The sequence below is a fragment of the Dermacentor silvarum genome, chromosome 3, assembly GCF_013339745.2.
Source record: "Dermacentor silvarum isolate Dsil-2018 chromosome 3, BIME_Dsil_1.4, whole genome shotgun sequence".
NCBI classification, from domain to species: Eukaryota; Metazoa; Arthropoda; class Arachnida; order Ixodida; family Ixodidae; genus Dermacentor; species Dermacentor silvarum.
Window position 1 is genome coordinate 167,138,648 of NC_051156.1, and position 22,056 is coordinate 167,160,703.

The window sequence follows — 22,056 nt, forward strand, 5'->3', positions numbered from 1 at the left end:
TAGCGCTGGACACGTCCGCACCTACGAGCGACAGCGTTCCTGGCATGCCATAAACGCAGGCAGGCTAACTAAAGTTTGCACAGTGCCAAGAATGCTGTTGGTTGCCGACGCCGAACGCGTTGGAGGCTAGCCGCTCGATATCAATCGGCCAGCTTTTTTTTTTCTCCTGGCTCAGCGTGCCGCGGAGAGAAAAGAAGCAGAGCTCGGGAAGGGAGGGAGCTGGCAAGGAGGAGACGCACGCGGTCTCCTCCTCCTCCTCCTGGTTGCCATGACTACGGCACGGCAGTTTCTTGATACGAACCACAAATTACAGCTGGCTTAAACAGCTTCGCTGTTAATAATTTACTATAACACTTGTTTCTATAGAACAATTTGGTTTTGGTACCCACGACATGAGATAACATCATGATACACTTTGCTGCTGTGTGATACATCTGAGCGCAGCCAGAAGACATGCATGCAACACTCTTAGTTCCCTTTTCTTTTTGTATTTCTTTTACGAGCAATACCATTGTACCTAGCCTTATTGCTACAAGACTTGAACAAATTTTATTCCGTCATGATAATGTTTACAATGCCAGGCTTGGCATTTCTAAGGAACTTTAGTAACAAAGTAAGATACATTTTTTCCAACCTTTATACTTTGTAGTGCAATCATTTCACATGCATGGAGCATACCATATAGTTCCTACAACATTGGTTTTTGGCCGCTAAGCACGAGGTAGCGGGATCGAATCCCGGCCACGGCAGCCACCCATGTACTTAGATTTAGGTGCACCTTAAAGAACCCCAGGTGCTTGAAATTTTCCGGAGTCCCCCACTACGGCGTGCCTCATAATCAGATCGGGGTTTTGGCTCGTAAAACCCCATAATTATATATATTATAGTTCCTACAACATTGAAAATGAGTGTCAATGCTCATTTAACTTCTTAAAGGGACATTAGAGGAAAGTATTTAGGTGAGTTATTAGCCATCTAGAAGCCTATCGTCATTTTCTATGTGGAAATATGTGACTGTTGCATTGAAAATTGCCACTGAAGGCCCCACTGTTGGACTCGATTTGAATCACTCGTGCCAACACAGAAGAGTTGTAATCCCCACATGACCTCTCTCTCTCTCTCTCTGCTGCTCTCTGTAAAACAACCAGGGCTGATGTCACATGAGGTACCACAGCCCAAAATGGGTGGTGCCATTCCGATTCTTTATCTTCGTCATTTTCTCGCTTAGAAAAGCTCTGTACTCACTATGAGAATTCGTTAGAACAGTGCCTTAATGTTCCAATTTGGCTCTACTTAATGTTTCTACTTAGTGTCCCTTTAAGTGTCAATCAACTGGACTCGACGCATGAGTAAAGTTGCATCGCAATTTCCACTCACTTTCTATCTTCACCTAGATAAATAATACGGAAATGTCAAAATCCCATGTATGGTTGTGCTATCCACAGAGAAGATGGTAGAACTGAAATTGTTTGCCAACATGACGGACCGCTGCAAGAAGCTTATCTGGTTTTTGAATGATTCAGAAATTTCCAGAGATCTTTATTAACTGTGAATTGGAGGACTCTGATATTGGCTACGGGATGTGTTCGAGTGTCAGTTAATTGTAACGAAGAAACCGAAATATTGGTATAATTATTGATTTTTCTTTTAATATTTAGATGAAGAAACCTTGTAAAGTGTTCAGGAGCATATCACCAATAAACACCATTTAAACCTAAAGCCTGCTAATGTGTTACAATGGCAGAAACTTAATTTTATGCACTTTTGAAAAAACCCCTGGCACACAGAAAATGGAAATGCCTGAAATTCTGGGCACTCCAATGGTTAAACATTGTATGTTTGAGGGTTGTTCTATAAAGACAGACTGATCCTCTGAAACCTTTACTTGTGAAAATTATTCATCGGTACTTTTATTCCTTTCTATATGCTCCCCAGTAAGTGAAATGCACATGTCCTGCCGTTTCTACCAAGCCTGGATAACATGAGTGAAGCAGTGTCTTGACACCTACTTCAGTATTGTTACGTGAAGGATGAGAAACTATTTACAGATTATATTTACAGCAGCGGTTGCTGCGCTGACAGGTTGGATTCACAGCACGAGCCCAGCTCGTTCTTCCTTCTCTTTGCTCGAGTGATGGTGCCCGCGCGCCTCGTTCAAACGACCAAATACAACACACGTGTAGCAATATCGCCGCCAATGGCTTAAACATGCCTTGTCCCATGTCAAAGCAATGCCCCTTTTTATCGTGAGGTACATGACGAAGTCGGAGAGTGCCGCATCCGGGGGGCTGTAAAATGGGCAAGGGGATTGTTGCAATGCTTCGGGGAATGGCAAAAAAAGAGCACATTGCTTTGACATAGAACAAAACTCAGAAGCAGGCTTCGTTAACACATTGAAAGCGACTTATAAGCACATGTCAAAAGGTGGGTTGACTCATGTTGTCTAGGTTTGGTAGAAACAGGGGCATGTGTGCATTTCGCTTACTGGGGAGCATGTAGAAAGGAATAAAAGTGCCTATGAATAATTTTCAGAAATCAAGATTTCAGAGTGTTATAACCAGTGTCACACAGGCGTTTGGAAGGCCTTCCAACCGATAGTCCGTTGACGCAAAGGTCAAGTTCGAGCTGCTACACGGGCGGTTTCGAAGGCCGCTGAGTCAATAGTCTATCGAGTCAATGAGCACCCTACAGCTCTATCGAAACCCCGATAGCCTTTGAGCAACAGAAGCGGAAACAGCGCCAACGGGCCCTCACCTTCACAGTGTGCTCGTACTCATGAATAGAAAGAAAAAAATCAAACCAAATGGTCTTAAAAATAGTATATACGAGTGTTATTAATTATTTAATGAAGTACTTTTGCCACTTGAAATGTGCGAACTGCACATACTCTCTACAACAGCGACGTGCTTGAGTTCGTGCCACAGTTTCGCTAGTCAATAACTTAAGAACTAAACATATATTTATAACAATGTCTAAACAATTTCTTAAAATACATTTCTGTGCTTTTTAGTGAATTTAATATTATGTAACTTTTGGTGACATGAAAACGACGTTAACGATCCGCAGCGCCACACAATTTTTGCGAGAAACGCCTGAACCACTCAATGGCCTTTCAAAAGTGCTGTGTAGCACCGCCACAACTACTTTGAGTCGACAGAGTTGTGGAGTTTCGAAGGCCGTCAACTGGAAGGCCTTCCAAGTGTGCCCGTGTGACACGGGTATTAGTCTGTATTTATTGAACAACCCATATATGTTGCATGTTAGGGTAACCTCTCTGGTTCACTGTCATGTAGTTGCATGGCCTACAACATGTATGCTTTTTTTTTACATCTGTTTCGGCCTCATTAGCTCAATGTTGATTGTCGGTGCCCCTTTGTCACTTCTTGAAGCAATAGTACTGCTTACAATATCAAACACAGAACAAGCTTTGCTCTTACAGTTGTATTAGACCAAGAATAACTAAGTTTACACTAATTTTGTACCATTACTGTTATTGATTTATGAATGTTAAGAGTGATCCAAAAATATTCAGACAACCAGCTTGCACACCAGTACCCGAAGCAGCTATGGAGGATGTGCAATGTAGCTTGTTTTGCAGCATGTCAGATCGATGGGTGTTTCTATGGATGATTAGAGAGCTGGAAGAATCCCTCCTGCTTATTTTCCTGTAATGTTTATGACAGTTACAGGTGCTGCAGGCTGGTATTTTAAGTTCTTGCAAGCAGTGCCCTTTACATTGATGTGAATCTTTTTTTTTTCCTTTTTTTCTTTCTTTTTACACTACGCACCTTCACTGGAAACCATAGTTCTGTCTGGAGGGCAGAAATAAAGGGACATTGCTTAAGATCGACGAACACCGATTGTTCCTGGTACCTTCAATTCTGCAATAAGGTGCCCGTCAACCCTTGTGGTGTCGGGCATGCGTGTGAGGTCAATACCAGTGGTCTGGACCCACTCTCCATAGGAACCTTCCAGAAACTACTTCCACAGGGTAAGAGCTTGCATGTGAACTAGGAGTGGTTGATAAGGGCAGTGCTGCTGTATTGTATAAAGGCAAACATTGAATCAACCTTGACTGTAAGGTTACCTTTCCAGAACATTTCTTTTCGGGGGGATGCTAACACATCTTTTCTTCAAACTGAGCAACACACTAGAATGAGCGTTATGCCTTTCAAGGAGTATATTCCGTAAGACGTTTTTCAAAAGGGCCTGATATGAATGGAGATAGGAGTGCCGTGTTTACTCTCCCTGTGCCCCCTCAACTCATCAGTTTTTCTTTTGGGGGCAACACGAATGGCAATGGCCTGCCTATTGCTCCTTTATTTAATTTTTTTTTTCTTCTTTTTGTGGTATGCTCATGGTAATTCTTTGAGGCTGGTGACAAAGGTGATAAAATTGGTGGGACGCATTAACAACGGCCACTTCCCCATCTCATATATATCTGGAAGGCTATGTGCGCATCTGCCCAATGGCTGGCATCATGGGTTATTGTGCCTCATGTATCATTATCGCTGATGTTGCTTAAGCCACCGTCAATATTTAGCTAGCATGTTTTTGGGAGAACAGTGTACAGATGGGAGCCTTTTTTTCTACCATGTTTAGAAAGTGTTTCAGCACCTTTTAAATTAAGTGATGACTTGCACAGGAACTCGAGTGCTTGGATTGCTCATTTCTTTGCAGTTCAATAAACTCCAAAGAGTGTCATCGCATATGTAGGACGAAGCGCATGCGAGTCAGCCTATAGCATTGCATGCGTGCTCCCAGTCTCAGAAGCCAAGCTGTGCATCACCACTTTTCGTTGTCTGCCACATGGCACTGCATGATAGCATATGCCTAATGGGCTCAGTAAGCAACAAAATGGTCATGTCTTTATGGCACTCAGAAGTGACTGAAAAGTTAACCAGTAATTCACAGGTGTTAGCTATCCAGGAGATAGAGCTTATGGGGAGCCAGTCCTTTGTGATCTACATCTCAATGGTCCCACTTTAGGCAGACACCTAAACTACTCTGCCAAAAGTAAGCCATTGAGGCTTCAAGTTCTGGGGCGGCTTCTTTCTCCCCAACAGTGGCCCAACCCTGTAATTTGGACAAGATCAGTGAAATCTACATAGTATGGCTTATGGTCAGTGTGTGGAGCTCCAGGTCTCACATGGTGCTTGTATGCTTGATGGATAATAGTTGACATGGTCTTGAGCTCCAAGCTGCAGACCTTAGATATGAGGGATATCGTAGTGGAGATCTCCAGGTCTTGACCACCTGATGTTCAGCTCTGAGCTATGCGGGCCAAATTCAGGTGGTACAATGTGCAAGAACAAAGTGTGCGCCAAAGTATAGGTACACATCAGAGAAGTGCAGACTGTTGAAATCGCCCTTGATCCCTCTATTACGAGCTCTCTCATAGCCAAGATGACGCTTTCGGGCCTTTACAGTTGTGTTACCTATTTCCAAATGCACTTTCTTGTGAGAACTGTTCCATGAGGAATTTCGGGACTTGGTCCTAGTTTGGTCCCAAATGTTTTTGATGTGTTATTAAACCATTGATAGTCATTGAAAAGCTTTCTCGTTCTCTCACTTGTTCGCATGCATCACAGTTCAAGCCTGGTGAGTATTTAGATATCCTCCTCTGTTTTTATTTGTGTTTTGGCTTTTTTATTAGTTCATTTGAAGGTAATTTTGTTTTAGTTTATTTCATCCATTATTTCGCTTGTCTCTTGCCTCAATGCCTTGCTTCATGTTTTAACTCTACATGTGTTGCAAGGCGCGTAGCGCTTAAAAGAAGTGATGTGACAGCATAAAAAAACACCACACACGTGTGAGCCCAACCACAATTGTTTTTAGCGCTGAACTTGACACACACAGTGTATGCAACTGTTAAAGGGAAGCCACCAATGTGCAGCTTTCAGTTTGCTAGCAATCCAGCTGCATGTGTTGGCATAAGGGATGTGAATACATTGCACAGGTGTGCAGAAAGATGCCAACACCACCAGCCACAGGTCGTTTGCTGCAAATCCTGGCTCCTCTGCAGTGGCCAGCGAAAAAAAAAAAAGAAATACTTGCATGGTGCTCTACATTCACTTGCTCCTTTTAACATTAGACCACACTGTAGAAGTGTAAGGGCACATTTAGTGGCTTGCATATCAACAGCAGCTGAAAGAACAAGTAGAGAAGATTAAATGAAGTTCTGAGGGTGAAAGCTGAATCATACCAGACTGACTGGTCTCAAAAGATTCTCTCTGAACCTTTTTGACATTTAAATTGCATTTAAAATAAAGATGCATTATTTTGTTGACCAGCATTTCCCATTTAGTTTTACTATTTTCCTTGGTCACTGCAAATTGAAGTAGCCGAGTTCTTTCTTGTGTTGCCGTGAAGGCCCATCTCGCATAGTTCGTACACTGACCCTCAGTAGCGAGTTCATAGCCTATACACCTGGAAAATCAGTTCTTCAGAATCCTGCAAGGTGGACGAAGGTTCGCGAAAGAGAAAATTTACTTTAGGCCTGTACGCTTTTGAGCATCAAACCTTGGCAACTCAGTCTTGCCTCTGTCTGCTGATGTTCCAGACCATTCAAGCTTCATTGTCAAGTTTGAAGAGGCCGATGGGAGCAACGCAACCAAGTGCAAGGATAAGAAAATTGTGGTCAATCTGATCTTTAGTTGCGACGAGAAAAAAAACATTGTCGTCGGGCCAGGGGCCGAGCTAACAAAGCTTGATTACACTCCACTCATTGTTTCTACTGAATGCGAGGTGAGTCACTGCTTTTTACAGTTTGCTGGACATTTTGGCAGTCATTAATGCTCAGTAACTTTGCAATTATCTTAACTTGGTTAAAGCATTTAAACCAGTGTTTTCTCAAGGTGTTATATCTATTTGTATTGATGCTCCACTCATTTATTTATCAGACTAAGAAAGCATAATGATAACATAAAAATGTGTGCGATTTTCTGATGACATTTGTAAGGGGGAACAGTCATCTCCATTTGCAGTTCAGATGTATTTAATTCATATGAAAAACAAAGTATGTTGCTTGCATGTGTGTGAAAGTGCACAGTACTGGCATAAACTTCAAAAACATTGTAGTTTGTAAGAGCAAACTTGTAAGCGCAGGTGGGTGACAGCCAGAAACGTTTAGTGGAGCTCAGGTCTGTCATTTGTAAAACACTTTAGGATAGAACTGCGATAAGGTTTGACATTGTGTTTACACAGCGTTTTACATTGTGTCAGCTGAAATTTGCACGCAAGTTGTGGCTTAGGCAGCCTCGTTGCCTCTTTTCATATCCTTTATTCAGTGGGCGATATTAAAAAAACATTTAAGCTTTAAGCAAGTGTCAAAGATCAGTCTTCCATTCACACATACCGTGAGGCATATAGTTTCAACAGTCTTTTATAGCAGTTCAAATCAAATTGAATTATAGGGTTTAATATACTAAAAACATGCGGGCTATTATAGATTCCACAGCAGGAAGCTCTGGAATTATCTCAACTCCCTGAGGTTCTTTAATGTGGACATAAATTTAATTGAAATGCGAAAACACCCGTGTGCTTAGATTTAGGTGCACGTTAAAGAACCCCAGGTGGTCCAAATTTCCGGAGTCCCCCACTACGGCGTGCCTCATAATCAGAACTGGTTTTGGCACGTAAAACCCCATAATTTAATTTTTTTAATAAATTTAATTACACTAGCATTCTTGCATTCCACCTGCATCAAAATAAAGAAGCTTGCTATGAAGAAGCATGCAAATAACAAATAAGCTTTCCTGATGCCCTGTTAAGCTTTTTTCGCCAATTTGATGGATAGTGCTGCCAACCTCTAAAGCCAGTTTCCCCCCTAACTCGGATAAAAAAAATTCCTAGATTTCCCTACATTTTTGCAATGCATTATTGTTCATGATCAGTTTGTCAATGTTTTCTGTAACGATGCATTTATTTTAGTGTTATGCAAGTAGACAGCAAATTTTATAGTTTAAATTTATTACTAAGCTCATTTTCAAATATTTAAATAATGAAGTCACTGTACTCAAGCTAAAGCTACGTGGCAGTGCAAGTTGTTATGCTAACACAGCCTCCTGCTTTAAAGGGACACTAAAGACAAATTTAAGGCAATGCTAAAGTGATAGATTAATGCTCAAGAACACCTAAGGCCTCAAGATTATTGCGCACAGAGCATTAGTAATCAAGAAATTGAAGTAAATGCAGGACACCATTTGAGACTTCCCCGAGGCATTCAAGTGTGTACTTCGTTGACCGTAGGTATTCCTCTTTATAATTCTGTCAGGTGTACTCAACCACTTGTAATAAAAAGATAATTGCATTGCATTACAAGGCAGAAGAAGTTCCTACTTGTCCAGTTGTATTTTATTTTTAGCAAGAAACTCCCTTGACGACGACACGGGTGGTCAAAACTTTTCATTTTCACTTGACTCTGCTCTGCCCACACTTTCGTGTTTCAGTAGTTTCGTTATCACATAGTTCTACGCTGGTTTTGCTCGCTCAAGAAACACACAGGCTGCAAGTCGCAGAGAATGCCACGTCCATGCAATGTAGCGGGATTCCCAAACAGTCCACGCCACTTGACCAAGATCAGCTGTAGTGGCGAATCCAATCTGTCTTGGCTAGGTTTGACCATGGCCGCGTGTTAGCGTTTTGCACACGAAATTGTAGCGCCGTTTGTTGGCGCCGTTTCACTCACTGACGGCAGTAAAGGGTGGTGCAAGATACACGTAGGTCCATGTATGTAACATGACCACTCCCTGCTTGGGGGGGATTTGAATTGCTATAGGTATGCAGACCCTTTAGGTGAAATTTTTTCTTGAACAAAGTCTTTTCTTGGCAGATTTCTTGTGAGATTTCTGTAATGGTGTTTTAACAGTACATGCTGACCTAATATTTGCCTTTATTGTCCCTTTAAGCAAGGCTTAACGTCTCCCTTCAGTGGAGGGGGGGTCCTCATAGGGCGGCAACCAGTATAGTGTGCACACAATCACACACGCTCATATATGCATATATCGCAGTTACGGAATTTTTCAATGGGCCAAGCATATTTCGAAAAACGAGAAGCACAACTTCACGGTTATCTTCTTTTTATACTTTTATTTACTCTAATAGGATTTACTTATATATACCATTTATATATTGTCACGTGGTAGTGACGGTCAAAAACACAGTAGCAAAATTGTGAATGACGAAACTAACTCTTTATTCAGCAAACCTGTGCCCAGAAAATCAGGCTACACTCAAAGTACAACGATAGCAGCGAACACAGTCGGCGATTGTCGAAATCTGATCTGTGGCTCAAACACGTCGGCCCCTATATGTACTCGAGTCATCTAAGGTTCCGAAGCAATCGCTGGCACCTGCGCGCCCTCCAGAAAGCACTACACAATTCGCGTCGCGCATACATGCAATCAGATTACACAAGGTTCGGCGACCACAGACAGCGGATAGAACTATCGATAACATTAGAGAAACTTCCGATACATGCAGGCGCGCCCTGCACTGAGTGATAACATTTGTTAGGCGGTGAAGCGCGGTCACCCGAGAAAGATTAACTAGTACACGTGTCAATATACAGGGTGTCCCAGCTATCACGCAGCACGATTAAAAAAAAAGAGGAACGGCGTTACGTGAAGCAAACCTCGTGCATATTGTTTCCAGTACGGTGGAGTAGCCACCAGTCATTTTTTCGTTACTGAGATTTAATTAGGTAATTGTAATTAATTATCTAACTCAAGAAGTACTGTCCTAATTATCATAGTGTCAATGAGAAAATTGTAGAGCAACATGAAAAACTCCCGATACAGCTTTCTGTTGATCAATACATGCAACATAAACGTTTTTCCTAGTGTGAAAGAAGCCTGCGAATACATGCAGAATTGCCGTGCGACTGGCCGCTCGAGGCACTTTGCGTGTATTCACAGACTTTCTCTAGAATAAAATTTTTGCAGGTGTTCAGCAAATAAATATATTGTTACGGGGTGTGTAGAAGGCGTTTATTGCAGGGAGCCGTAGGACAAGTGGGTGCCGGTACTACACGTTGTCCTTCTCTTCCTCACTGCTCTCCTCATGTTGTTGTTTCGTGCATTTATTTAGTGCATTTATTTATTATGGTGATTCAATCATGCACTTAGAAGAGATTGGAATTTTGGAAACATTTTTTTTTTTTTCAAGGATAACTCGAGAGGTAAAGGGTTAAAGATATGTGAACTCAAAGCACTTAAAGTCTAGCTGCAATAGACAACATGAGTTGCCTTGCTGCATTGACAACCTGAGGCACTACAACAATCACAGGCACTACAACAGCCTACAGAAGTGGACAAAATCCATGCATCTTTGGTACAGCATAGCACTCATAATGCACAACTAAACGAACGAACATTAACTGGTGACCTAAAGAAACCAAGGTGAACCTTCACTAATTCACGACCAGGTAGCTTCACGTTTAGGTGGCTCATGAAGCAGTATGATGCTTACAATGGATTATCCCAATTAAATCATTAAATGAAAAATTGGAGAGTTATAATTGCCCTGCACAAGGCACTACTGGTAATTAAATCGCCTCCTGCGCTTGTCGCATGGCGCAGTGCTACAGTTGACCTGCCAAGAGGGGCTAAGCCCACCCCTCGGCAGATCAACTTTAGCATGCACACACTGCGGCATGTCATGAAACTCTGTAAGTCCGCTGCACATTTTTTTGTTCATTTTTTCTCAAAGAAATTTAATGCTCGTGTACTTCAACGCAAAAGCAGAAAAAAAAAAGGTGTTCGATAATGCCTTCTGTCACTGAACCCCTGTGTGAAAAGTCATCTTTTGGTGCTGCAAGAACATTAACACTGTCATTGCGTCCTATAAAATTTTGATGCCATCGCCAGAAAAAAAATTATCAGAATTTTTAAAGGGCCTATCAGAAGGGGGTGCCTTCGAGTGCCATTGAATATAGAGCAAGCTCACCCAACGACGATGTAGACAACGTCAGCAAGGGCGGTTTCGTCTCTGAATTTATGCCATTCCTTTACTTTAGTATTTTATTTTCTTGCTTTATAACTACCGCAACAACATGACAATTCTTCTTGCTACACCATATGGATGGACGCATTGAGAGCCAGAAGATCCTGTAATAGCAGCCACCTTAAATTAAAAGTTGTAAACAACCCTGCATTGCACCGCTTTTTTGTTGGCTCCATTTTAGTAGTGATGGGCAACTTCATCAATGAGTAGAATGACTGCTGTTACTGTTTCCCACTCTCCTGTGCAGCAACAACTTGTGTAACTCTTGCATGCATAATGAGCAGCCTTATTTTGCAGCCACTATTTTAGGTGCATCTATAAATTGGTTGCTCGGATTAGTTTTAGCAAGCTGCGAGCACCGCCATCATGACCAAGCTGCTGCTCTTGCCTTGCCACATTTTCTCATATTTATTATTATTTTTTTCTTCTTCTTTTGCATCTTCTGCAGCGCAACCTCACAATCCCGTTTTCTGGTGCCTGCACTCCAGAGGCACCCACTGGTGGTTTGAGCGCCGGATCTGTTCTACTAATCCTGTAAGTGGTTCCAGTCAATCTGCATGTTGGCTAGGCAGAGTTCTTTGATCACACCCTTTGATCATACCAATATATGCCAAGAGCTGCTAAATTTCTCGTAAAAGCTACATATACAGTTAAACCTGGATATAACGAAATTGACAAATTCCCCAAAAAACTTCGTTATAAAGAGGATTTCGTTACATGCAGGTTCGGCACGAAAATTCGAAAAAGAAATGCTTACCGTATTTACTCGATTCTTATCGCTTACCGATGGCGTCGTAGCGTCGTATAAGGCCCGGTTATAGTCCGACGTTATCGGCGCGCGGGCCAGCGTTGTTTGCGGCCAGTCACGCTACGGTGGTTGCGCTGCGCCAGCCGAAACGCCATCTCTTCTATACTATAGATTGCTTTTGCAAGATATTGTGGGACTCTGAATCTGTCACGTTGGGCTTCTATGAGCAAAAGCGATGAGGGCAACCTTATGATGCAACGTCAGCAATTTGCACTTCTTAGACAGCATCATCCTTGCACAATCTTTGTAGTTTTCACTAAATCCACAGTCAAGCATCTTACCTTACATCGTATTGCGTGCGGATCCACGAACATTTAAACTCTGAGCACGGCAAATAAGCAAACTGACGATGCTGCGCGCCCATGTGAGCATGCATGTTGTGGAAGTCATATGTACCTTCTCACACTTATCGTGCTTCGTCAGGGGTCAGAGTGACGCTCCGCCTGTATTATTAATGAGATCGCAGGCAGCCGTGATCTGTGGATAAGTGTGGCGTAGAATCAAGCGAAATTCGTTACAAACTTGCGGTCCTCTCACTTCTTGGCAATATCGAAGCTCCTCACAAAGTATGGAAATCTCTGGCTAGTGTGATATAGAGATATCCGTAGTACGATGCACAAGCCTTTCGAGGTAAGAGGGGAAAGATACATGGAGACGGCAACGAGCCAGGAAAAAATTTTGACTTGATGGATACTTTGAGATATCCAAGTTAACGAAGCTTTTCTGTTTCTCTTGTTGTTGTTGTTAAGGTGGCGTTGGTACTGCTCGAGGAAGTGGCATTTTATTTTTATTTTGTTTGCTGGAGATGTCCCTGTGTGAGCAGACACCCCGTGCTTTTCACTGATCCCTGTCTTCTGTCTGGATTCTGAACTACGGTGCATGTGGGGAATTTCTAAACGGATAAGGAGCGCTGACAGAGAAGTGGTGTTGCTCTGTGATAGCTAATAGACCTAGTTTAATCGCACCTACAGAGCCAACGTGCGATTGCCTTTTTGCTACCGCCAGGATTATTCTCACTGCCTTGCCACTACGCTTAGTTACAGGGTCATTCACGGTCAGAGGAAACATCTCATCGGTGTTCAGGCACTTCCAATTTGAGGTGGCAGTGCACAAATTCATTTTACATTTGTAGATACCTGCGTCATGTGTCATATTGGCAGCATTTTACTTTTCCCTCATTGCAGACTAAAGGTTAGTTATACTGCTCTGGATACTTACAGCGTTTTTACTGACATTGCGTGATCCTCTAAATGGCGACTTTGAGTTGAGTGGATTCCACAACAAATGTGAATCTAATTTAATCAATCATTTTGTAGATTGCTAGAGCTACTACATGCTGTAACTTAGAATTCAAGCCCAGGCTTTACAGAAATTCAGTGTAAATCGAATATCCTAAATTTTTGTGGCAAACTTTTTCTGATCTTTGTGTTGAGTCTGGCCGTTCACGTAGGCTTAGTGCAGTGCTGCAATTCTTGTGGCGGAGTCACAATTTTATTTAATGGAAATGGCCACAGAGACTTAACGGAATTGCAGAACATTTGAGCAATTTGTAGCCTTAAACGTTGTCGCTACGTCCTGACATTGACGTTGCCACGTGCACCACAGGTTCTTCATTGCACTTCTGGTCTACCTGGTTGGCGGCATCCTGATCAACCACAACAATGGGGCACGCGGCTGGGAGATGGTGCCCCACCACCAGTTCTGGAGCGAGCTGCCCGGACTCTGCGTGGTCTGTTTCTCGCTTGTTGAGGAATCCATCTGCATCGCGTGCCTGCCCCAGTCTGTCAGGGACTCGGCCCTCATCTAAGGCACTTTCGAACCAAAACATAGCTTGGGGGACCTGATATCTCGAGGGCAAATGCATCTTGGGGCCGAACTTTCTGGGGCCGAGTAGTATTTAGCACAACGCATCCACAACCAAAAATTTACGTGTGCTGCGTCTAGTCCCCACACATTTAAACCTCTGTCATGTACGCAACTTCGATGGTCATTCAGTGCAGTGTCAATTGAACTTGATTTGCCTGCCTTAACCACAGCCCCATCCTTTCAGCAGTGTATCATTGTCGCGAAGTGGTCACTGCAATAAGTTAATCATGCCAACAACAGTGATTGCTTCTGTGAACAGAGAAAACCTAGGTGCGTTTCCTAGCATTGTGATGCGGGCTTGTTCGTATCTATCGTGGAGTACCACGTGTAAAGAGAACGAGGTCGCAAGCAGAGCATGTGGACTCTGAGGCATGGGCTCTTCTCGCATCCTTGTCCTGTTTATGCTATGCTAGAGTTCGTTGGTGGGTTCAACAGCAGTTGGACTTATTGACCACTGAAAGCGTAAGTGTAACATAGGTGGTAGTCTCTTTAACAGGAAGTATCTCGAGGTACTGCATTTTCATTGTCTGAATTTTCACTTTTATTTCAAAAAATGCGGCTTGTGGTACAAATTATCTTATGCCCTGTAGACCTACCTCAAGATCATTTGTGATATTTGCTGTGCCAAAGCTCTCTATCTGAACATCATTTGCCGCTGGATGTTGGGACATTCTGCTGAAGCAGTTTTACTTGTATTTTGCCACGTGTCTCAGCAGATATTTTTTTTTAAGTGTCACAAGAAATTATTCTAAGGATTTATCCCTTTTGTTTATTGACTTGCAAGATTTTATATACTTATTTACCTCATACCTATACACTTACCTCATAGTGCACTGGTATGCTGATCTCACCACCATTCTTTTAGATATTTTTCCAGATCTTGTTTTGATGTTTACTGCCGCAGATGGCTTGTAATTCATTCGTTGAATGTTCTTAGACTCTATGTTAGCCTTTTGGATAGGCTACCTGTATTGTTTTCGTCTGCAGTTTATTTACCTTGGTTTTATGCATGTCTTACACAAGTTTATCTTTCGCAAGTTGCACTATAGATAGTCCTTCATTCCAATACAATGGTGGGCATTGCTTATCTACTTACCCTGTTTTAGTACTTGTATTACTTGTGCCGTTTTTATAAACAGTGCCAGAAGCCACTTAACAACTCTAATTTTTTATGAGCCTCTGATCAAAAAGTGTGGTACGTAGTTTAAATGCTGACTTCCATGACTGACTTGCATGGAATCAAGTCATTTGTGACTCTATTTCACTTTTCTCAAGTTTAGCAACAATATTGCAGGAACTAAACTTTTGCCTCGATGCTGTTTCTGGCTTGTTTTCTTCTCTGGAATCTTTGAGTCTGCAGCTGGCAGTGCAGCCTTATTGGTGGTAGTACATGCAAATTTCTCAAGTGTGTGAAGGCAGTTTAAGTATCCCTAGGCTGACATTCAGAATAATGAAGTTGGAGCCGCACGGGGAACGTATTTCCAATGTATTTCTGGCATTGTGTCACCCACTGTTGGAGTTTTGAATTTTTTTGTGTGATAACCACACTGCATCCTTGCCCAAAACATGTCGTCGAGGTGGCCACCGAGTAATGCAGATATCTTTAAGTGTGCACTTCAGATATCAGGCTAGCATTATTGTCCTTACAGCTTGCTGATGATGTAACACCAAGAACACACCATAAATACATTCCTGGGAATTGCTCACTTTAATAACTCTGCTGGCCTGCATTTGTATACATTTAGCAGTCGTTTATGCCATTGAGCATACTTCTGAAATTAAATATATAATATGTAAAGGGCGTTCATTGCACGCAAGCGTTAGGGCTGACCGTTCGATCAGTTTAGGGAACCGCGAGCGCGAGCGGCGTTGTCCGAGCGATGCGCTGGAGAGACTGACCCGCTAGACAGCGCTGGTAAGGATGCCCCACTGCATCGTCCCTCTTCTTCACTACAAATAAAATAAATAAAACTACAATTTGAAGCTGCAAATCTGGCAATCCTGAATCGGATAACTACTCTGCGCAGCTTTTTCCTGAAAGCTTGTTTGCGTGCAATATTTATAGACTCTGGAATTTGAGGTTACATAGACAGTGTCCAGTATGGATGCACCTCTTGAATTATCTAAATATGTTTATACACTCTCTGCTCTTGTGAGTAATGAGTCAAGCTTCAGTTGTTTGTTTCTTCTCCAGTACTGCTTGTTGTGCCATCTGCTTAACTTGTGCAGGTGTCATAGCACATTCTAACATTGCCATTGTGTGTTCTCTCCAGCAGGGCATATCTCACTGTGATTATGCTAGGGCCACATTGTGAAAGATTGCAGTCTGTCTTTCCAGTGATTGACAAGTATATTTTTCTTGTTTTTAAAACAGCCATGATAGTTAGCAGCTGTGACTTGTTGCTGTTCACGCTGGTCACACATTAGGGCTGGATTTTTTTTTAATTTTCCTACGGATAACGAAGCTTTGCTTGTATTGTCAAAGCCATCTACATGTCTTCCCAGTCCTTTACGAGCTTTTGTTTTTACCTTCAGTATTATTTTCAGAGTAGCTGTGAGGTTTTGTAGCTGCAGTTCATTGTTGGCCACTTTCATCACAGATAAGGTGAAATTAGTAGTCCTTTTTTTGCATGCATACATGGCTAGATAATTGAAGTATGACAGCAGATTTCAGTAAGGTACATTTTTGTGGTGCACTGTAACTTAGTCACTGCGTTTTCAGTTTTACTTGATTAGAGCAGCAGGCACTCTCTTGTACAGGCTGGTATTAGCCTCTATTATTACCGTTAATTTACCATCCTTATAGAATTTGTTCATGGGCTCATGGCAGAAGCAGCTGCACAAAACCAAACCATAACATATGAACCTAGTGCCTTGCACCAGCTTTGCATAGTCATAGTACAGTCAAATAAATCGTGTTACACTGAAGTCTTGTTCGGCAGAAAAATACCCTCGTTATATACTATATTTGACATAGGCATATATTTGTTAGACACTGATATCAGTGATGAGAAGAATTTGAGATTTAGTTTGTTACATCTGATAATTAATTGCATCCTTGTTGGCTATATTAAGGTTCAACCTGTAGGTGTGCTGCCTCTTCCCACAAACTGTATTAGCATTGTTTCGTTTGTCTATTTGCACAGGAGGTGTGGACTGTTTTGAGTCTTCCCTTATGTGCTTAACGTAGTCTAATGTTTAGAGCATGCTCAATTTTTTCCACTGCAAATTGCCGTATTTATAACATGTAAACATGTTATATTGTTTTTTAAATAAAGTGTCAGAATGGGAGCTAGTATCACGGTGTCATTCTTTTGTGGGAAGCTGCAGTGAAAAATAAGTTAAACATTTAGTGCTGAGCCTTTTGTAGCAAAAGACTACGTGACCATATTTGAGCTGTAATGTGACACACCTTCTGAAAAGCTCAAGTTGACTTAAATGTGCAAATCGCTATTTTTTTTCTTCAATATTTTTGGCGAACGTTCACTGAAGGTAACTAAAGCAGATTCCTAAAATGCATGACACGGAAATTTATTTAGTATATATATTCTAGACAAGTGTTCACCTAAGGTTGTGCTGACTTCGAAGTATGTAGCTTTAACTTAACAAAATGTTCTTTCAACCTCGTGCTGGCTGCCGCGGTATCCCAGTCGCTATGGTGTTGCACAGCTGAGCTCAAGGTCATGGGTTCAAGCCCTGCGGCACCGGCCGCATTTTCGATAGGGGGTGCACTTGAATTTATGCACACATTAGAGAAGCTCAAGTGGTAAAACTTATTCTGGAATTCTACTACAGCATGCCTCATAATCATATCGTGGTTATGGCACATAAAAACGCTGAATAATTTTTTTTACCTGACGCTGTGCTCTTGAAATTAGGGCTGGTTATGTCCAGTTACATTGCTTACAACCGGTGTAGAATTCAGAAATTATTTTTACTACAATAACAGGTGGTGCCCAAATCACATCTCTAACCACTGATTCCCTCGGGCTAACAAAAAATGTCGCAGTTTCACCCGAAAGGTGAAGCATCAATTGCGATAGAAAATTAGTAGAGAGCTATTCGGAGTAGAAATAGTAGTTTTATCGGCTGCATAAACTTGGACACATTCGCTACTAACTGAATTAACAATCATTGTGTCAGCGCACATAAGCAAACATGAATAGATCACACTTGATGACTGCAGACAAGCACTGTCAAAACGCTGGCAGCAAGCGCAACCGCAGCGAGCGAAGGTTAGTGCGGTCTATCGCTTACACGGAAACTGAGCGGCGAATGCACAGCGCATACAAAGGTCAGAGCCATGTGGAGATCGCTTTCAAGATACGAACGGTGCAAAGTACAAGTGCAGTTGTTGGCAGAGTAGAAACTGCCCCCCCCCCCTCCTTCTCGCGCTGCCTTCCCGCTTTCCTCCTTTCGCGTGGGAGGAAAGCGGGAAGGGAGGAAGTCGCCCCCCCCTCCCTCCTTCCCATACCCCCACGGCCGTTCGCGCGACAGAAGTCGCGTTGGCTCCCCGCCGTGCGTTCGCTCTCCGTGATAGCGCGCGGGACTCGCACATACAGCTGGCGCGCGGCGACGATTTAATCGCCCTTAGACTTTATACGGAAACTCACTGCGGCGGTGACGGCAGAAATCCACTTGAAGTGTCCATATAATTTCTGTTGCAATAAAACCAATGTCAAAAGCCATGCATTCATGTACACTGCAAGCGTTGCATGTGATCAGAGGATCTGGAAATAATTTCCACCACATTTCGGATATGGCTCGCCTTATTAATATTCGCACAACCTAAGCCAGTATAGGTAACTGACGTGAGCCTGTTGTCTGCTAGCAATTCTGTTTTGCAAGCTTCACTGACTGATACAGCATCCAAATAATGTAGAATTCCATGTAGCATTCACTCTATAAGCTCTTGAGCCCGGGCAGTAAGACCTATTTGTTAAATATTCTGCTAGGTCTCTAAAAGGCTGCATTTGAAAACATTTGCAAAAGTGCTAGTTCTCACTTCTCATCAGATTTTTAGACGCGCTCAAGTAATATAAACTAGGCAAGCACAAAAATGGAGTTCGGTACTTCTCTGCGTGCACCCAGCCCACACCATTTTGGTCTGCACTCTTGAATACTATGAGCTTTTTCATGTGCCAGCATAGCTTCTAATCTTTCAGCTAGAGCTACTGCAGCAGGTTAACAACTGGAACTATATTTGAGAGTGAATATTGTTGCACAATAGCTGACGTGATGTTACTTTAAACAGACAAACTATGATGTTGCAATGCTTCCCCTTGTCTGTATTCCAAAAACTATACTAACTCTAATTCGAGTATAGGTCAACCTATATCTTTTTAGAATAACAAAAACCTTTGAACATGACGCACCTTTATTTACAGTAAACTGGGCTACTAAATCTCGCTAGTCAAGCGAGATTTAGTAGCTACATCCTCATCGGTACTGCTAGAGAAGTTGGATGCGTTGCAGGCGTCCCCGGCACCTCTGATGACGTCTCCCTTAGTGCTTCCAAGTGCATTGGATGTGCAGCATTGCTTAAAGCCGATCTGCAATAATCTCCAGACTGGGTGCAGCGGAGGAACTCTGTTAGCCTGGTACTTTTGCTAGCTTTGTTCCAGAATATGTCTGGTTTCTTTGGTCACGAATATAGGTCAATAGCTGATTTCGGATAACGTTTTCGAGAAAAAAAGAAAAGGTCGACCTGTACTCGAATGAATATGGCATAAAGCGTACTGCAAACACCAATGAAAAATATTTTCTTGTAGAGCAGTCCAAAATGAAGCAATCAAATGCCATGTTCAACACAAGTAAAGGAATGCTTGGTGAGGCAGATCACCACACACACTGTTGCCACGTTCCGCTGTAATCACTGTCCAGTCCTTGCTGTCATTTTCTGCAGAGTCATTGTGGTGTCACTTCTGCTGCTACTCCCGTTTTTGTCATCATCCAATAGCAAATTTTCCTTCTATTGTTTTTTGATGTCTCGCCTTGCGTTTTAACACCTCGAAGCAGCCAAAATACAAAAACGCCCGTGCACAGTACATTGGGTGCACATTAAAGAACTCCAGGTGGTCAAAATTAATCCGAAGTCCCCCACTATTTTACATTAATAATAAACTGCTCATTTAAACTTTTCATTTGTCTTACCTGTGTCAAGAGTCGTTCACTTTTTCTTTGTATTTCTTAGGCTTATGTATAAATATGGTTGAGAAACGAGGCATTGGCAAATGTTACTATATCTAACTTTTTTAATGAAATTTGAGCAAAGTTCACCAAAAGTGTTTGATCCGCTGATGTATTGGTCAATGATAAAGAACTCTAGATGGTACAAAATAATTTGCTATGCTGCACCGAACAATGTCCAGCTGTAGCTTTTCCATTAAAATCAATCGGTATTGATCAAAACAGAAAAGCTCATGGTTTTTACGCTTCTGTTTTGTCTTGTGTCCAGGACGGCTGTGTGTTCTTCGTCAAGTACATCACCTGCCAGGGCGGCCCAGTGAGCTACGGAATGCCGGGAGGCGGTGGAAACAGGAGCTACGACAACATCTGAAAATCTGCCCACCCTTTTTGAGAAGGAAAATTAAGAAACTTTCAAATGGAATGTTCGTACACAGGTTGAGAGGTTGTTAGGCAAAGCCAACTTGTGTCCACAGTGCTATGATTGCCTTGGCTGCAAGGCTTCCAGTCCATGCATCTCTGCAGGTTCGCCCATGGAAATTTGTGCGTGTCTTTTTCTTCCATGCACAGAGCACCCATCCCACAATGGCCATGTGAATTCGCACGCAAGTTTGACCTGTGTGCTGAGAAACTCTGCTCGCCGACTAGAACTGCACGGCATTTTTTAGTTAGTCCTGCATTGACTGGAGCACTGGAGAGTATATTAGTATATTTAATGTCAAAATATAGCGAATTTCATGAATGTGGCCCTGTGAGATTAAGTGCCTTGCCACTTTTCTTTTTTTTAACACAAATGTTCACAATAATATGTAGCATTCTGTTGAATAGCGTTTTTGCATAGACTCATTTTTGTTATGCGTCTTTCAGGTGTGCAATATTGTTTTGTTGTCATCATGTTTGTATGCGCGTGTGCCTGTTTTTATACAACCGGTGTGGTGTACGGTAACTGTAACACTTGGCTGCACATAATTCTTGGGAGATGACTTCTCGTCCATCAAGTGCCTCTGATGCAATCCAGCTGGTTCCTAGATCTTGTCAAGCTGTACACCATCTCCAGCAGTGTTTTTGATAGTGATGTTACGGAAATGAAATAAATATTGCGTTACTTAAAGGATAGTATGTACACATTCTGACTCTTTGGCACTTTATTGCAGTAGTCAATTAAAGCATCTGTCCAGCTGTGATCAGCGGGATATGATTTTCGTTCCATTCCTTTGTCACAAATACTCTAGCGGCAATTCTGACTAGAGTGGCAGACATTGAGCAGACGTAAGCTTCAGTTTGTAGGGTCTTGAGAAACTTCACACTTAAGAGCATGCTGCATTAACTTGACAGCCTTATTAAGCCGATGAAAGCATAGGAAAGACAGGCTAGTGTATTTTCTTGCTAGATATTTAGGATAAAAGTTAGATTTGCAGTTGTTGTATTAGTATTGAAAATATATGTGAAAAAGAATAAAGGTGCCAAAACAACAATCTTCATTATGCATATATAGTGCTCTAGCACTTGAGCTACTGTGACAGCTGTCGCTCTGTCCACGGTTTTCTTTGGTTATACAAGGTGATCATTTTTAAGTTTTATGCAATTTTTAAGCCACCTGTGGCAGATAGCATATTTATTGTTCAGCTGGATTATTCAAAGACGCCGACATTTATAGCATGAGAAATCGAAACACCTTCAACTAAGAAAGAAAACTTGACTAATTAACTTCTTTGTTACTTAATTAACTTACTTTACGGCACATATTGCAATTTACGAATTGTAGAAAGCGAGTTTACAAGACGTATCCACTTCAAATGATTTTCCAGGATGACACCAATTTCAATTTCGCAAAGTGTGGGACAAAATACATGGGCGTTTCAGTTACTTTTGTGCTTCAATGCATAAATGCGAATTTCGGTAAAAATAGAACAGTGCATTTTTAAGGCGAGTTTGGCGGCGCCTGTATCCAAACTGGTTTCATTCTGGAAATTCACTCCAAGTGGATACACCTGACAAACTTATTGGTACAATTTGTAAATTGCAATATGTGCCGTAAAGTAATTAAAAAGTTAATTAGTGAATTGTTGTTAATTGGTTTAATATGTGTTTCGATTTTTTGTGCAAGTAATGTCCGCCTCTCTGAACTCAAGGCCTGTGGCCTTGGACTAGAATTCTGCTATTTACAGCAGGTGATTTTTAAAAATTCCGTA

At 42.0% G+C, this 22,056-nt stretch overlaps 1 protein-coding gene across 1 annotated transcript; it reads left to right on the plus strand.

The window, feature by feature from the left end:
* Positions 1 to 1,477: 1,477 nt before the first annotated feature.
* On the plus strand, positions 1,478 to 20,976 carry LOC119445002 (uncharacterized). Its single transcript, XM_049664837.1, has 6 exons — positions 1,478 to 1,506; positions 3,807 to 3,991; positions 6,563 to 6,747; positions 11,453 to 11,538; positions 13,418 to 13,541; positions 20,136 to 20,976. Exons 1-6 carry the CDS (start codon positions 1,478 to 1,480, stop codon positions 20,235 to 20,237), a joined length of 711 nt encoding a protein of 236 aa, XP_049520794.1. The 3' UTR covers positions 20,238 to 20,976.
* Positions 20,977 to 22,056: the final 1,080 nt, after the last annotated feature.

Coding starts and splice junctions, on each gene's coding strand:
- LOC119445002 (XM_049664837.1), top strand. CDS start 1,478: ATGACGGACCGCTGCAAGAAGCTTATCTG. Junction 1,507..3,806: donor CGCTGCAAGAAGCTTATCTG/GTTTTTGAATGA, acceptor TGGAAACCATAG/TTCTGTCTGGAGGGCAGAAA. Junction 3,992..6,562: donor CCAGAAACTACTTCCACAGG/GTAAGAGCTTGC, acceptor CTGATGTTCCAG/ACCATTCAAGCTTCATTGTC.